The sequence below is a fragment of the Simochromis diagramma genome, unplaced genomic scaffold, assembly GCF_900408965.1.
Source record: "Simochromis diagramma unplaced genomic scaffold, fSimDia1.1 OVJJ01000327.1, whole genome shotgun sequence".
Taxonomy (NCBI): domain Eukaryota; kingdom Metazoa; phylum Chordata; class Actinopteri; order Cichliformes; family Cichlidae; genus Simochromis; species Simochromis diagramma.
Window position 1 is genome coordinate 721,866 of NW_024386768.1, and position 17,617 is coordinate 739,482.

The 17,617-nt window shown below is 47.3% G+C and overlaps 1 protein-coding gene across 1 annotated transcript; it reads right to left on the minus strand.

The window, feature by feature from the left end:
- Window positions 1–1,807: 1,807 nt before the first annotated feature.
- Window positions 1,808–16,701, minus strand: tph2 (tryptophan hydroxylase 2 (tryptophan 5-monooxygenase)). Its single transcript, XM_040037666.1, has 11 exons — window positions 14,851–16,701; window positions 8,418–8,552; window positions 8,149–8,332; window positions 5,702–5,802; window positions 5,185–5,252; window positions 4,905–5,101; window positions 4,530–4,665; window positions 4,263–4,389; window positions 3,459–3,554; window positions 3,220–3,353; window positions 1,808–3,103 (listed from the first exon to the last, which is right to left on the minus strand). The coding sequence occupies exons 1-11, from the start codon at window positions 15,013–15,015 to the stop codon at window positions 2,929–2,931; spliced, it is 1,518 nt and encodes a 505-aa protein (XP_039893600.1). The 5' UTR covers window positions 15,016–16,701; the 3' UTR covers window positions 1,808–2,928.
- Window positions 16,702–17,617: the final 916 nt, after the last annotated feature.

Below are 17,617 nucleotides of genomic sequence, written 5' to 3' on the forward strand. Positions count from 1 at the left end.
CTAAGTAGGAATTATTAGTCCGAAGAGCCAGGTAGGGACTTTTTTCTGGGCTCATCAGAGGATCTAACAGATCAGGAAGTAAAGACCTGTGTCAGGCTCTTTTAGCCACGTCACTGACAGTAAAAGTTTTATTATGTTGGTTCTGATGAGTTTCAGCTGGATGTGTTCCAGGCTACGTCTTTAAATCCAGTTTGAAATGCTGCTGCTGTTGGAGGTCGCACGTTTTGCTTGCTCTTCATCACTTTTAAAAACTCGGCCTAAACTTTTGGCGCTGTGCACAATCGTGCGCCGCCGTATTTTGCAGACATGTCCTCGCCGTCTCAGCTCTTCAGGTCACTCACAATATGAACATTGGCATCCTCGAAAGAGTGTCCTTTATCCTTAAGATGCAGATGGACTGCTGAGTCTTGTCTTGACCTCTACATTGGAGAGACCAAACAGCCACTTCACAAGCGCATGGCACAACACAGAAGAGCCACCTCCACAGGACAAGACTCAGCAGTCCATCTGCATCTAAAGGTCAAAGGTCACTCTTTCGAGGATGCCAATGTTCACATTTTGGACAGAGAGGACAGATGGTTTGAAAGAGGAGTGAAAGAAGCATCTATGTCCACTGTGAGCGACCATCTTTGAACAGAGGCGATGGTTTACGACACCAACTCTCTGCCATCTATAATCCAGTTTTGAGTTCCCTTCCCAGACGCCTTAACGCCCACTCACATCCTGGGCCATCTGACCTCAGGAATTCGCATGATAGGGTGGGGCCAGGTTTCACAATGAACTCACCCGAAACCCTGGCTGATTGGGACCCACACCCAGTTTCACACCTTGGCTCAGGCGATTAGAGGATCATCAGGGGGTCCTTTTGTCCCTCTGTGGGGGGAAACTCCCACTGGGTTTAAATCTGGGACTCTCCACCATTTGACCTTAGAACTGAAGAAGCTTCTTGGATGAGAGGTGAAACGTCTTCAAGTAACTTAAAGAAGTCCAGACGCTTTTCTTTGCAAGCTCCTTTGACTACGATGACCTGGATGACTGAGAACCTTCACAGACATGTACATTTACTTCATGTCTTATCTGTGTTTAGTTGTCAGTCTGGTCCCCGTGTTGGTTTACCTTTCTGTTGGTATTGAAGTGTCACCTGTTCAGTTAGTTCCTGTTTTATTTTGATACTTCTTTGTGTCGTGTGCAGTTCTGCTTCATTAGTCAGATTCAGTTCACTTGTGTTCCCCAGGTGTCTCCACTTTGCCCATTCGCTTTTGTGAATTTAAACCCTTTGTTTGTCTGCATCCTTTGTTGTGTTGTTCCTCATATTCCTGCTGTCTAACCTTAGTTTCATGTTTATTCTCTTCTTCATAAGTTCCCAGTAACAAAATTGAAGTGCTTCCACATCTCATCTCCTTCGTCCTGCACTCTGTCTGAACATGGTTAAAAGAGAGAGGGCATTTCTCCTTTCTACGAGCAGCAGATTCAAACCTGGCTTAAAGCTGGGCGTGGGGCCATGAAGTCTGAAAACAGGATCACGTCCCACCGACACAAACTCACTGAAAAGCCAACTCTGATGGAATGACTTTGAGTCTCGGTTAAAAGTCAAACATCTCTCTAACACCCTAAAGCCCCCAGCTGTTCCCCACCCACAAACATCTGGATGACACACTGAGTTTGTACCATGGTGGGGGTGAGTGTCAGAGGACTTCAGCAGACTGTAACCTTGGACTAAAACCACAGGTAGCCCCACCCGTCGGACGCCCTCTGCTCATGCAGGCACGATGCTCTCACTGCAGGTAAAAATGAAGACACAGAGACCTGCGACACTCGGGAGCTTTAATGGTTCATCATTTACAGGCGTGTAAAGAAGCAACACAGCAGCACAGGAAGTTCAGTCAGCCGCGGCCAATCAGCTGAGAGCGCCGCCTGTTCAGTTCACAAATCACACAAACCCTCAGTCAGATCACATGCACTGATGCTCTATAGTCACATGACCTCAAAGCTCATCAGAGGGGAGGACCTTCAGAGGGAGCGTTCCCACCAAGCATGGAGGGAAGCTTTCACGCTGTGACATTGAAAACGAGACAACACGAAGAGAGGTGAATGCGTTTTGATCCAATAAACAATGTATTCACCCGATCCTGCTGGCAGGAAGTATGGCGAGAGCTCAGACGGACGTCAGAGGAATCGCAGCGCGAATGAGGCGGGAGTCGCACGATTTCGCTTCTTGTTCACTTTGAGCCAAACTGTGGATCCATCACACAGCTGAGAGAGTGCCATGGTTGCCTGTGCAGTTTGGCGCCAAAGTAAAGGAGAAACAAGTCGTCGAGGCAAAAATTTACCAAAAATTCATTTCTACGATGGATGGCAGTTGGCTGAAGGGGGTTTTGAAAGAGGTGAGTCAATGTGCGAGGGTCTTATTGGACATCCTTCTTAGTCACGACATCTTGCTCTGATGAGCTGATCGTACTGAGCTAACCGCCGCCATGCTTTGCAGCAGTTCAGCCCGAAATGCAGCGAAAGAGACGGGATTCAGACGAACGTAGACGGCTTGAAAGTGTCAAAAACAGGCCTTTGACTCTTTGCAGGCAGTCAAACGGAGCGACACGGGGACGTGAATGCTGCACACAGCGAGGTGAAACTTTGCTCTGTGGTTCGTGTGAACGCAGCTTTGGATCGGCGTGGGGAGCCTTACAGGGAGCGTTCTTTGTCCTGGATCTGCCTTCATGAGGAAACACCTGCAGATGCTTGGGCATGGTCTCGGTGACCTTTGACCTGGTCAGTAAGTCGTCATTGATGGATTCGTGGCGCTGTGATACAGACTATGAGCCGGTATGATAGCTAATAACTTCCTGTGGTTGCTACATTGGACTCAGAGGCGTAGATGGACGCGTGATGGCGGCTGATGTTCTGCAGAAGCTTGGTGGTGCGTCCCCAGCTTCAGATGCCCATGTAGGTGTTCATCTTCCCCAGGGCATCGCACACAGTGGTGAGGTCGCTGCGCAGGTCCTGCACCACGTCCTCGATGCTACGGGTGTCTTTGAGCAGGTCGACGCTCTGAGTGTACGGGTTGTAGTACACCGAGAACGGGCGCTTTATCGTCTTTGCAAACTCTCTGCGGGAAAGGAAGCACGCACAGGAAGTCACGGCGGGCTCGGTCCAGGCAGGAGTTTAGTTCCTGTTCAGACTTTAAAACACTCACGATGCGTTCAGGGACTACTCGCTGCTTACCTCATCTTCTCCTTGGCCTCCTCGAAGCTCTCCGACACGAAGTAAACCTCTTGGAAGGTAGTGATGAGACACTCCTGGTTGCAGGTCGTCTTTGGGTCAAACATCTTTACACATGCCTTTTCAGACAGGGCATGCTGGGAAAAACATCAGCAGACAAACATCACTTCCACCGTGCGTGTGTGCGCACGTGCATGTGTGCGTCTGTGTGTGCGTGCGCGTATGTGCATTGTGTGTGTTACCCTCAACTCTCCAATAGACGACAGTAAACCGGCTCCATAAGCTCTCAGCTGACCGTCCTGTTTGCACAGTCCGAACTCGATGGTGAAGAAATAACACTGAAACACACGAGGCTCCATCACTGATTGATCACTGATTGGTCCCTTTAAAAACTGGTTTCTATGGCATCACCTCTGTGTTAGAGACATCAACTGTTCAGATGGCCTGTGCTTTCATGTAATATCATTTTGCACCACAGGGGGTGTAACCACGCTAACCCTCACAAACAGAAGCTCTGAGCAGCAGCTGGGTGGGGCTTCTGTCCCATCTCTGTGATGTCATGGAGATGTATGACTATAAAAAACTGTGTGAAACTGAGTCTCTAGAGCGCATGTCTTTGCGTTGTTGATTCTGTTTTGTACTGAGTTACAGGGCTTCAAAGTAACTGAGTACTTTTACTCTGTTACTCTAACAGAACAGATCCACTTTAAAGTGATGCTGTAAAGTTAAAACATGTTGGTGATGAAACATGTTCTTCTAGCGCCACCATCAGGTGACACTTCATCATTAAATAAGGTGAGAATAGGACTCTCATCGTTCTCAAACAAAACATGAAAAAATAATTTTCTAAATTAATATAATTAACGTGTAATAGGGTGTAAAATATTTAATCTCATACAGCTTCTATTTTTAGTACCATTACTCTTAAAGAGATATTTATTTATTATTTTACTGGCTTATTTCAATTTCTTTTATCCTAAGTCTTCCGTAAACCTCCCACAGCTGGATTTGAACCTCTGCAGCGTTACCATGATGATGAAACTCACTGTGGCGAGTTTCTGAACGTCTTCGTCAGACGCTCCCAGGGAGGCCAGACCGATCTCCTGAGAGAACTGGGCAAACTTTGGATCAGCCAGTAGGGGGACGTGACCCAGCAGCTCGTGACACGTATCTCTGAGAGGAGGAGGAGGAAAGATGGATCACTACAACTACTGAATACACAGAGTGGATTTCACCTCTTTGTCTGCGTGATGCTGAGCTGGAGATCCTCAAACTCATCAAACTAGAGATGGATGAAAGGTGGAGGTACTCACGGCTCGGGGGTGTAGAGCGGGTCGATGCTGTGCCGGATGTACTGAGTGCAGTTGAAGACTCTGTAGGCCAAACCAGCCAGGAAGTCTCTGGGAGACAGATAACCTGCCACCGGGCGAACGGTGAAGCCAGAGCGCTCTGAAACACACAGGAAGCCACACAGGAAGTGAGGTCATCACCCTGTTCAGCTCTGGCCTGTTCTCATCCATCAAAAAACATCACCGTGGAGGGATTATGTCATCAAAGAGGCGGGGCAGCCACCAACAGCGCTTCATGTTTCAGCAGAACTTCTGGAATCTGTAATGTGACTCATGGGTCACCTGAGTCCAGGTAAGCCGCTCACCTGGACTCAGGTGAACGTGTTCAGAGAGACGTACCTCTGAGGAATAGTGAGACGTCCTCCAGCTGCGGGATGTTGTCCTCTCTATAGCCACAGTGCTCAGTGAGCAGCGGCAGGTTCTTCAGGTACTCTTTGCAGGCGTGAGTCGGGTACAGTTTGGTCAGCTCTCTGAACACCACGCCCCACGTCTTCACCTCCTCCTCCGTGTACTCGATACGGGGGATGGGCTGCCCGCTGTGGGGGGAGGGGCACGTGAGACGTGAAACACGTGAGAGGTGAAACACGAGAAAACACGACGAACGGACGAACATACTTACAACTTATAATTCATGGCCACTTCCACAAAGTACTTCCTGCGCTGGCGATAAACATTATCTTTAAACCCCTGACAGGAAGGAAGAGGACACACAGTCAGAGTACAGATATCCCATCATGCCCAGCTTTGTGTGGATCGAAGAGCGGGCAGGTGTGTGTAAAAAGCCCAGCCTCTTTCACGTGAGGGGGCAGATGAGCAGCACATTGAACTCAGCACCTCAACCTGTGGGGAGGAACTCACTCTGCAGGTCTCACTTCCTGATCTATGCCACCTACAGGCTGGACAGCTGCAGACTCAGTTAAAGTTTTCCTCTTGAATGAAAACAGCTGTAGGAGGTCCAGAGGTGAACTCAGAGATGAGCCCGAAGGCCCGAAGGAGAAACTTAACACCCTGACCTGCACACAAAGGCCCTAAACACTGCAGTCTGCCCCCCTCTTTGTCTCGAATGCAAGATGAACTCACGCTGCAGGCGTCTGTGAGCTGTTCTTTATAAATAAAGTTGAACTGAAACGACTCACGGGATGGTCGGCGTCCAGCTCGGACCCGTACATCAGCACTCTGTGAGAGCACTGATCCAACTCGGAGATCTTCATGGGAAACCAGGGAACCTCGTCTTCATCTGAGAAGAACACAGAGAAGTCTCACAACGCTTAAACACTGCGGCCTGTCAAACCTTTACATTCTGTATGATAGCTTTTCATTTTACAGTGTGTATGTCAGTCGATTGCAGACTGAGTCAGCTGAGTTATATTTTCTTGGGTATATAACAAAGTGTGGCGGCGGTGCGGTCCCGGGCGCGGCTGCAGGGGAGGAGTGGTGCAGTGAGCTCAACGGGGCGGTGCTGGAGACGCAGGTGAGAACAGCTGATGGCGTTTGGACTGATGATGGTTTCCTTCCCCTTTTTTAGTGAGACGGGAGAGGAGCGGAGGGGGAAGCTGGGAATCAGCTGAGACCGGAGCTGTCAGACTGTGGACGGTCATAACAAATGAAAACTAAAAATAAATGTGGCATCTGGCGACAAACAACTGTGCGTGTGTGAAGTGCATTTCACACCAAGCAAATCCTTTAGTCAGCAAAGAGAAAATATTACATTTAGACCAGTACTGTCAACGGTGGCCAGCGTGTTCTAAGACTGTTTGTGTATCAAAACATTTTTTATTCACTATTTGAATAATATCGACAATTAGCAATAAATCAGGAAATAAAACATGGATACAGTTGATTAAATACTTTGCAATATTGTTTTTGTTTTTAAGTTTTACCCCTGAGTTTCCTCAAAAACTCTGGCCAACATCCATCTGTAGTGAGTCATTCCCGACAGGATCTGGCCAGCTTTTCCTGTATCAGTCCACTGTTTACCTCAGAGGTCAATGCTTGGTGAGAAGCTTCGCCTTCATTTAGTCTTGACTTGTTAAAGGAATCTGATACAAGTCGATTAAACAGGCTCACTTCTGACTGATGACGGCAATACCGAGCTGAGCTGTTGAGGATATCCTGAACTTTACTGTCGGTAAGCGCTGCTATTTAAGCTGCTCTTAGGCTCTGTTAGTTTTTGATATTGTCCACTACCTGCTGTTAGTGTTTGTTGGCCTCTGTTAGCTGCAGTTTTAGCTGCTTTTAGCTTGTGTTGGCTGCTTTTTTAGCCTCTGTTAGCCTGTGTTAGCTGTAGTTTTAGCTGCTTTTAGCTTGTGTTGGCTGCTTTTTTAGCCTCTGTTAGCCTGTGTTAGCTGTAGTTTTAGCTGCTTTTAGCTTGTGTTGGCTGCTTTTTTAGCCTCTGTTAGCCTCTGTTAGCTGCAGTTTTAGCTGCTTTTAGCTTGTGTTGGCTGCTTTGTTAGCCTCTGTTAGCTGCAGTTTTAGCTGTTTTTAGCTTGTGTTGGCTGCAGTTTTAGCCTCTGTTAGCCTCTGTTAGCTGCAGTTTTAGCTGCTTTTAGCTTGTGTTGGCTGCTTTGTTAGCCTCTGTTAGCTGCAGTTTTAGCTGCTTTTAGCTTGTGTTGGCTGCTTTTTTAGCCTCTGTTAGCTGCAGTTTTAGCTGCTTTTAGCTTGTGTTGGCTGCTTTGTTAGCCTCTGTTAGCCTCTGTTAGCTGCAGTTTTAGCTGCTTTTAGCTTGTGTTGGCTGCTTTTTAAGCCTCTGTTAGCTGCAGTTTTAGCTGCTTTTAGCTTGTGTTGGCTGCTTTTTTAGCCTCTGTTAGCCTGTGTTAGCTGCTCTTTTACAATGTGAAAATGTCAAAACTGTTTATCAGGGGAAAAGTGTGATTTTTAGGACACTAACTGGCAAAATGTGACAATATCAGGAATGAATGAGCGAGTTTATGCATGTTTTCATGTATTAGCTCCCTGACTTCAGCTCAGGAGATGAACTTGAGCTGCGGAGGAAGACAATATGATTTTGCTTAGATGTCGATGACATAGTCTCTTTCCTTCCTGTTTTTGTTTCTTTGGTGAAGGGGACGCCTTCTCCAGCGGTAAAACAGGCGTGGTCATTTAAATATCGCTCCACGGCACGTGAACACCTACGACTTCTCCTCTCCTCCACCTTTGCCGTTTTATGCACGTGGCTAGAAACTGGCCACTTTAGTCAAAACAAGATGAAGATATCCAATCAGAACTAATCAGGTACTACAGAAAAGGTGGGGTGAGTGTGAAGTGATCCAATCGGAAGTGACCTCATTGTGCAGCGTTTCATCTGCTCCTGATAAACAGCGAGGGAGGGGCGGTTCAGCCCACTCCCATGAAAACGTAACAGAAGAGGGAGAGAAGAAGAGACGCCGTCTTTGTAAACATCGTGGAGAATCACTCACCGCTCAAAACACAAATTTTACATTTTAGATTTGAGTCACTGAATCAACTTCAGATTACGTCTGCTGTAATCGCATCACATTTAGTTGACTAAAACTAAAGCAGTAGCTGTAAAGACAAAAGCAGAAAGCCTCCAGAAATCCAGGTGTGCGTCTGAGCGCGCTCATACCTGCTTCGGCACACCACACATGTGCTGGCGTATTGAAGGACACGATGTTGACGTGGTCTTTGAGATGCTCCAGCAGCTCGTTGAACTCTTTCTTGCTGCAGCTGCAGTCTGCAAAGATCTCCACCTCGTTAGGAACTCGCTTCGACATCCGAGACTCGATGTGGTTCAGGTTCACGCGCTTCTCCTGCAGGAGGACGCGAGAACAGAGAGGGTGAAGATGGAGGTGGGGCAGAGGTTCAGGCGTGATCTGTTTTTGAGGGCTTCCTGACCTGAAACAGTCTGAGAGCTTTGACCAGACAGCCGACCTCGTTCTTCAGAGAAAACACCACTGCGGTTTTCCCAGAATCCTCTGTGCCCTCTTTGTCCGGCTTCTCGTTGATGGGACAGAAGGACGGACGCCTCGACTGACAGCAACAACACAAACATGACAAAGAACGTTAGGTTATTGTGACAAAATGAAGCGTTTCAATCAATCAAAGCTTTATTCGCCACATGCAGGTTGCCCTGCAGTGAAATGGGACCGCCTTCCCCCCCCCGACCTTACACACACAACAAAGACATCACATGGGGATACAAGTCGGAGATCGGTAGCGTTACAGAAAAACACTGAAATATACACTACAATGGGAAAGTACAAGAGGAAAAAAAGAGACATCTACTCATGCTGTGCTTCCATGGTAGGACAGCACAAGAACAGGAAACAAAAAAACTCCTCTGCACAAAAAGCACATAAATGTCCACAGCACAACTCTGTGAAAGACATGACAAGCCACAGGATTGGGTGGGGGGTGAGGAGTAATCCGAAGCGAACACAGCAGCAGCCCTGCACAGCGCTACCATTCCAGCGCGGCACACAGACCCGCCGTGTTCCCCCGCAGGAAACAAGCATCGAAGGCGTTTGGAAAGGGAGGGGGATGAGTGCGTGCTTATCTCTTGGCTCTTGGCGAAGGTGGTCGCACTTTTCTCCTCTCCTCCTTCCCCTTATCTTCCCTGCTTAGCCTCTTGTGTCCTTGTCTTGTCTCGTGTGCATTACTTTCCCTGGAACAGTCTCTCACTGTCGTTCTCTAAAACCTAAAGAGAATTATGGATTTGATCAACTGGTTTCTGAATGCTATTGACACCCTTTTCTCAACGAGAAGTCTGGGCTCGGGAGAGCCCAAGTGCCCTGTAGGGACTTTCCCTGCCGGATACACGATGGACGGGTGGCAGAACTGGAGGGTCATGTGCCTGGCGGGAATGTCGATCGAGGACGCTGAAGATATCTACCTATTCGGAACCATGATAACAGGGTTCTTGCTGATCGGAGCTGGCTTGGCCCTGGCTTATCGGAGAATTAAGAGAGCGGAACCGGCTGTTCAAACCCCCCCAAGGCTGCCCGCTGGAATTGAAACGATGGGACGAGGCGCGACTTCTCACAACAAACGCAGCATGGTTAACACCTTGGAGATGCTTACAGCTGCCGTGACGACTCAAAAATAACACCACTGAGCATATATTGGGATACATCAAAGAGAGGCCTGCTCAAAATGAGACCCTTGAGCGAAAGTTGGATCACATCGCAGAACGGCTCACTGCAGTTGTGAGGTCTCAGAATCACAAGAATGACAACACCATGGACCAGAAGTTTGATACCATCATGGGGAGGCTCGCGGCTCTCCAACGGGAGATTGAGAGACCAGTGTCGGAGTGTTAAAAACAGCTTTGAAATTCTCCTGAGCTGCTCGCAGAAAAGAAAAATCAACAACATCAACATGCGAACACCACGGCGCCAGCTGCGTGTCCAAGCCTGGACAAAAACTCCCAGATAACGACTGTGTGTTGACTCTTCTTCCCATTCCCTACAAGGCCACCTGGGTTGGCTGGCAGACTGTTTACTTAGCCTGATACGGCCTCCAGCCTTCAGGCCGCAGCTGGCGCCGAAGGGGTATCCGCATGAAGTGATGATGGTTTTTACTTTAGTGTGAACAACTCATATGAATTTCAAAGCTCTTCTAACAGTCCAGCACTGGTCTCTCAATCTCGCGTTGGAGAGCCGTGAGCTTTCTATGATGTTACTTACGCTCTGTGATGTTGTCATTCTTTTGCTCAAAGAGCAGGTTCTGAGAACTCACGACTGCAGTGCACTTCCCCAAGATGTGATCCAATTTGCGCTCAAAGGTGTTATTCGAGCTAGCCCCTCCAGATGTAATCCAGTTTTTCACTCAGAGGTCTTGTTCTGAGTATTCACGGCAGCCGTAAGCTTCTCCAAGATCTTATCCATGCTGCACTCAATGAGCCCATTTTGAGAAACTCACGCCTCGTCCCATCATTCCAATCCCAGCGGGCAGCCTTGTGGGGGTTTGAACAGCCGGTTCCGCTTCCTTAATTCTTCCATAAGCCAGGGCCAAGCCAGCTCCGATCAGCAAGAACCCTGTTATCATGGTTCCGAATAGGTAGATATCTTCAGCACTCAGGCTCACCCGAGCCCAGACTTCTCGTTGAGAAGGGGTGTCAATTGCATTCAGAGACCAGTTGATCAAATCCATAATTCCTCTTTTAGGTTTTAGAGAACAGACTGTGAGAGAGTGTTCCAGGGAAAAGTAATACAAAAAACACGAGACTAGACAAGGACATAAGAGGCTAAGCAGGGAAGATAAGGGAGAGGAGGAGGAGAGGAGAAAAGTGCGACCGCCTTCGCCGAGAGCCAAAAGAGATGTTTAGAAGCATCAACCAATCAGGTCTCTGACTCTGCGATGGAGGTCTCATTAGCAGGGGCGGATCTAGAGAAATTTTCTTAGGGTGGCAAAGAAATCAAATGGGGTGGCAAAATCAAAGCCCCCCCCCCCCAAACACTCATGCAGGTGGTTACATGTGGTTAAATGATTCAAATGCAGTAAGTATGCACGTTTTCATATAAATATAGTCTATAACTTAATTATTGTCTGTAGCCCACATGATTACACACTTTAGTTACATAAACCATGTGAGTTTTGATGCTATGTACTGTACAGCCTGTATGATAAATAAATATGTAGCCCAATAAGTATAAAATCCAGAAAGCTACACAACATGGGGCGCTTCATTTACAAACACAAGTCTAACTTAAGTTTCACTGTTTTTGTTAGAAAACAGTCACATTGTTGCAGCTTAAATTACACAAAATGTCAGAAATCTGCACCGTCATGAACAAACATGTAAACCTCATTTTTCATGATTTGTCGGATGAACCCTCTGAGGTCTGAAATACAACCGGACATTTGTGACTCCTTTGAGTTTATGTTTGTATTTCACCCTCAGATTGTTTCATTTTATTTTTTCTTTTCAGCTCAACTGAATTTATTTATTTATTTATTTTACTTTCTTTTTATTGTTTTCTTTAAACATTATACAGGGGGGTGGGGGGTGGGGGTAACAACAAAACAAAACACCAAAACAACAACAACAACAAAAAGATAAATACAACAGGTAGGATAACAAAAAAAACCCATGTTGGATCTCCTTGTTTCTACAGTTTGATCATTTCTCATTATCAGTGTGTTGGTCTTTATCCTGTTGGGTTTATGTACTCAGTCCATTTCTCCCACTTTTTATGGTATTGATCTTCCTGAGTCCTTATTCTGTAGGTCAATTGTTCCATAGTTTGTATTTCATCTATAATTTTGATCCATTCGTCCTGTGATGGTGGGTCTATCTTGTTCCATTTTCTTGTAATTGCCTTTTTACAGGCAAAAAACAACTAAATTCAGCTCAACTGACTTTAGTTGTTTTTTTACTGTAAAAAAAACCCCACAGACATGTTGGGTAAATGTTTATAACTTGAATTGCAAATATAAAATGTACATTTTGTAAACATAAACAACTATTTATCTAAAAATGCAGCCAATACACCGTTTTGGTTTTTTTTTTTTTTTCATTTTGTACAACCATTTAAAAATATTACTAAAACTAAAATGAGAGAACAATCAGGTGTGGCAATAAGATGCCCCACAAATGATGTGTCAGTAAAAAACAAGCTTGTCCACCAAAAGACAGAAGAGCACAGGGACAAACCTGCAGGCCCGACAACAGCAGGTGTATCACTCCGCTGGTTTTCTACTTAGTGACAGTGTTTACGTTGCAAATGTGCCTCTGTGACAGTCATTAGTGCCCTCACTGACACACTAAACAAAACGACTACACAACAGAACAACTACACAACACAACACACTAAGTAAACACTCCACACTAAACGTCACAAATCTGCCACATCTAAACTCTCTCTCTCTCTCTCTCTCTCTCTCTCGTCACTCCCCAAACTTTTCCCTCTTCCTAAACAACCAAATCCCACATGTTGACTTTTATTTTAATTGGTCGACATGGTGCATTTTTCCACCAATAGGAAAGAGGTGGCTTTTTTCCTTTCTTTACTGTTTTCGTGCTGTCCTTACAAAACGCTTAAAACACACACACAAACGTGACGACAGTATTTAGAACAAAGCGTGGCTGATATATATGATCATAACTCTGGATTTACTGGCCTGTAATTAAAATTTAAAAACTTTGAAGTCTGAACTTTCAATGTGGCTGAAACAGAGACTCAGCGTGGCTGCAGCTTGTTGCTGTGTCAGCTCACATCAGTCATGTGATCTGGAGGTGCAGCGTGTCCGTGGACCACGGAGGGTTAATAACACTCACCAAAAAGCCGGTCCTGCTATGGGCTGAACCATTTGTTACTGGTGCAGGGGGGGACACTATGCAATATATTCAGTTTTAGCATTTATATTCACTGCTGACTGTAACTACGCTCAAACTGTTAATGCGATCTTATTTTAATAAACAACACTGTCATATGCAAAACTGGGGTGGCACTTGGGGTGGCAAGGGATCATTTTAGGGTGGCACTTGCCACCCCATGCCACCCTTCTAGATCCACCCCTGCTCATTAGGCCCTCCCACTACGCTACAACTGTGGATTTTAATGCCACCCTGCACGGAACAGGAACAGGAAGCAGCACCTCCAGGTCCAAGAGGAGCGTGCAGGCAGGGTGGAGTGGGTGGAGAAAGAGTGTCAGGGGTTTGGAGATGTGGAGATGCTCAGATGTTTGTTGGAAGTGAGCAGTGTGGACAGAATCCTGTCATCAGGGGAACTGCTCAGACTCAGAGAGGCTGAGATGGTCTGAGCCTGTGCAGAGGAGGAAAGGTGAAGGGAGAAGCTGCAGGCAGGAGGAGAAGAGCTCAGAGGAGGTTCATGGATGCAGTGAAGGGTACATGCAGAGGGTCGGAGTGACAGAGGAGGGTGAGTCGTCTGTGTCCTGTGCAGATTTAGCTCAGACCCCCACCAGCAGGGGGCAGTGTTTGAGCAGGAGTCAGGCTGAGGTGCTTCTGCTGCTGTGAATGAATTTAAACTGTACCAGTGTGTCTGCAGGCCACCTGACCTTCATCAGCTGATGGAGCCTTTTCTCCACCCTAAACCTTTTTACCTGCGTGCTTTTGTTTCCGCTGCGTAAACTAAAGCACAGTTCTGTTTCTGGTTGGGTGACTTCCTCTCAGTAACGCCATCAGTATGATCGCTCGCTCTGATAGGCCGGCCTCATAAAGGCGTGGAGCGTTATCTGATGCAGACGGCAACAAATTTCCCCAGAACTGCTGTTCAAACACACGGTGGCAACGGCGTGAAGCAGCTTGCTCTGACAGCTGTTAGCGTCATGAAATAAAGATGTGGAGCTGCCGACGGATGCTCAGACAAACAGCCCATAGCCTAGCAACCGACGACACGCACGACACGCTGCTTACCCAGAACTCTGACGGCAAAGACCCCACAGTGAGCACGGACACACAACTCTGAGTGTGTACTCTGAGTCTACTCTTTACCTCATGCTGAGCCTGGACATTATCTTTCGCTCTTCTTCAGTGTCTGGATTGTGGACGGTTTTTGCTTTTCGTGGACGAACTTCGATCCCTGCGAGCCGACTGGCAGGAAAATGCTGCCTGCAAAGCTGCATGGAGGGAATATTTAACGTGTGATGTAAACGATGCAGAGCCATCAGCCTGACTACAGGTTTTTCATGTTGGCCCAGAGAAAAAGAAGAAATATTGCTTAAATACAGTCCAGAAACATCACTTTAGGCTGACCGTTTCATGCTAGGGTTTAAATTGTATTTGCATTCGTTTTTCTGCTTTTCTTTGACAGATTTCCTGCCATTAGAAAAAGATGTAAATAGAGAGAATGGTGCAGAGATAAAACAGAAATAAAAAGAATAAATAAATTAAAGTGAATGTAAATAACGAGTATCACAGAAAGAACTCTGTAACATTAATTCATGTCAGATTCATTAGTTCCTGTAGATTTCTTTTGGCACATTTGTTCCTCCGTAAAGCAGAGGGTCGAACTAGAGTGTGGAGATGAATCTTCAGTTACCGATCTGATCGCTCTGGGCAGTTCTTTTTAAATCGTTTGATCTGTTTCTGCTGCCTGGATGAATATTCTGAGCTGATGGGATTACTGCCTTGCTCAGAGGCTCTTCAGCAAGAAGGTTGTGCGATCAGCCAATTCAGGTAAAAAAGTACTAAAAGTAGAAATAATTAGTTTGACTTTGAATTTTTGGAGCAGAATTTGAGAAATAAAGAGTTTCTAATTATCTTCTCCTGATCAGCGATCAATAAAGTCCTGAAGCTGCTCTCAGCTACAGTACTGGAGTAAAAGTACCCAGTTAGTCTAAAAGGAGGAGGATGAAGACTCCTCACCATCTGTCCGCCGGTGTGCCGCTGCCGCTGATGCTGCTGGTCAAACATGGCCGAGTCCAGCGACAGCCCGCGCCGCGACCAGTACTTGCTGGAGAACATCATCATGGCCGGTTGCATCCTGGGGATGGGCTCGCCATCGTCCTTCATCACGTGGCCCGACGCCATCGGGAACCAGTGAGTGTACGAGTACCAGGACTCCAGCCTGTCGCTCTGCCGCCGCTCAGGAGGACGAAGAGGAGGATGCTGCTGCTGCTGCTGGAGCTGTGAGCCGCTGCCGACCCGCCTCCTCAAAAATACTCCCCCAGGAGGGGGAGGGGGGGTAGGCTCCACCCACAGCAGTCTCCAGGTGGGCGGAGACTTTGGCTGCAGAGTGACATCATTAGAGCACACATAGCAGCTCAGAGACACACCTGAACACACACACACACACACTCATTTTCACATCTCCTTGAGGACATTGAGCTGATGTAACACTTTACCTGCTGTCTCACTATAACCAATAGGAGCTAATACCTGACCCCAACAATGACCTAACCACAGCTGAGGACCGCCATTTGGTCCTCCCAATTACTGGTCCCCACAAAGATGTTTAAACAAGCACGCACACACGCACACAGGGACCTGCGTGTTTAAAAGCAGTGAGATTGTGATATTAATGCCACGTTATGCCCCTGATTAATGACTGTGAATTATTATGTAGTTTTAGTTTGCATTATTCTCCTGAGTTAGAAGAAGGTGAAACGATTACATTTGTTAAACTGCATTACATTAGGCTGCTGGCTTATTGTGAATGAATGATATTGTTTATGATGCATGATACTGCTGAGTTATAAGAAATACTGTTTTCAGAGTCAGGACCTTGTTTTCTGATAATAGAGGAGACAGAGAGCTTCTGCCTGGTAAAAGGTCAGAAGCATCAACGGGCGGGGTGAGGCCGAGTGCATTTGGAGGTTGAGACACACACACAGTAGTTAGACTCATGTTTAGGTAAGACTTCAAATAATAGTTTGCAAAAGCTTGTGATGCAAAATTGTGTCTGCCTAAGGGACAGTTTGCTCCAGGAGATAAGCGAGAGTTATTAACAGGAAGCACCTGGCCTCGAGACGGAGAAGATGTCCTTTTAAATGTGTCGAAAGTCGTCAACAGAACATTTGTGGTTTTGAAACGTATGCATGTGTTGTATCTGTTTGACGCATGAGGGAGCGTCATTAACAATACCCTGATGTTATGAAAACAACTGCTGTGTATCGTTGGGCGGAGATCGATGCTGTCGGCGTGCAGTGTTCATCTCCCCACGCGTGTGTTCATTAAATCATCTTAACTCTCCTGGACCAATTGTTGTCTTTGTGCTCACCCTCAATATTTGAACTCGTAACACCCTGACACACCTGGTCACCCCACCTGAGCGATTTCCCGCTGACGTCGAGTGTCATGTGACAGGTAAGACATAAAGAGTAAGAAAGGCTCCACGGCTCCGCCCTCTCCGGCTTGGACGGACCATACAACTCCCGCAGGTGAGGGGCGTGTTTCCTGCTCTCACACACCTTAAATACCTGCCTATGTTCATAAATCCTGTCACACAGCTGACCTTCACCCACAGAAAGTCATGTGACCACAAATCAAACTGATCACGTGTGGCGACTGGAGCCGATCAGGTGATGACACCTCTGACCTCTACCTTACTCATAGCAGCAGCAGTGGAAGCTGAAGTCATTCCAGCTTGGGTCACATGATTCCCACCTGTACATCCTGCTGTGGCCCCGCCCCCCCGACTGCCAGACATCAGAGAGGGTGGTCTGGTTCGACTGTAAACATCTGCAGCTCTCGGCCTAATGAGCTGCAGGAGTGCTCACAGACATATTCAACCTGTCCTTGGCCCACGCTGTGGTACCGGCCTGCTTCAAATCCACCTCCATCGTCCCGATACCCAAAAACTCCAACCCATCTTGCCTCGATGATTACCGCCCAGTAGCACTCACCCCCATCATCACTAAGTGCTTAGAGAAGCTGGTCCTAGCACACTTCAAATCCTGTCTCCCCCCCACCCTGGACCCCCACCAATTCTCATACCGCCAGAACAGGAGCAGAGAGGATGCAGTCTCCATCGCACTGCACTCTGTCCTCTCACACCTGGACAACAACAACACCTACGCCAGAATGCTGTTTATAGACTTCAGTTCAGCATTCAATACAATCCACCCCTCACAACTCATCAGGAAACTGACAGACCTGGGCATCAGTTCCCTCGTCTGCAAATGGTTACTGGACTTCCTGACCAACCGCCCCCAACATGTCCGGCTGGATAACCACTGCTCATCTACAATCACGATGAATACCGGTGTACCACAAGGCTGTGTGATGAGCCCTTTCCTCTACTCCCTCTTCACCCACGACTGCAGACCTGCTGATGGTTCCAACACCATCATTAAGTTTGCAGATGACACCACGGTGATTGGCCTCATCAGTGACAACGATGAGGCCGCCTACAGGGAGGAGGTGGATCGTCTGGCTGAGTGGTGCGACAGAAACAACCTGCTGCTTAACACCGAGAAGACCAAGGAGCTCATCGTGGACTACAGGAGGAATGCTGACCCACATCCACCCATCCACATTAAGGGGACGGCTGTGGAGCGTGTGAGCAGCTTCAAGTTCCTGGGAATCCACATCTCCGAGGATTTCACCTGGACGACCAACTGCTCCAAGCTGGTCAAGAAGGCTCACCAGCGCCTCTTCTTCTTGAGGACTCTGAGGAAGAACCACCTGTCCT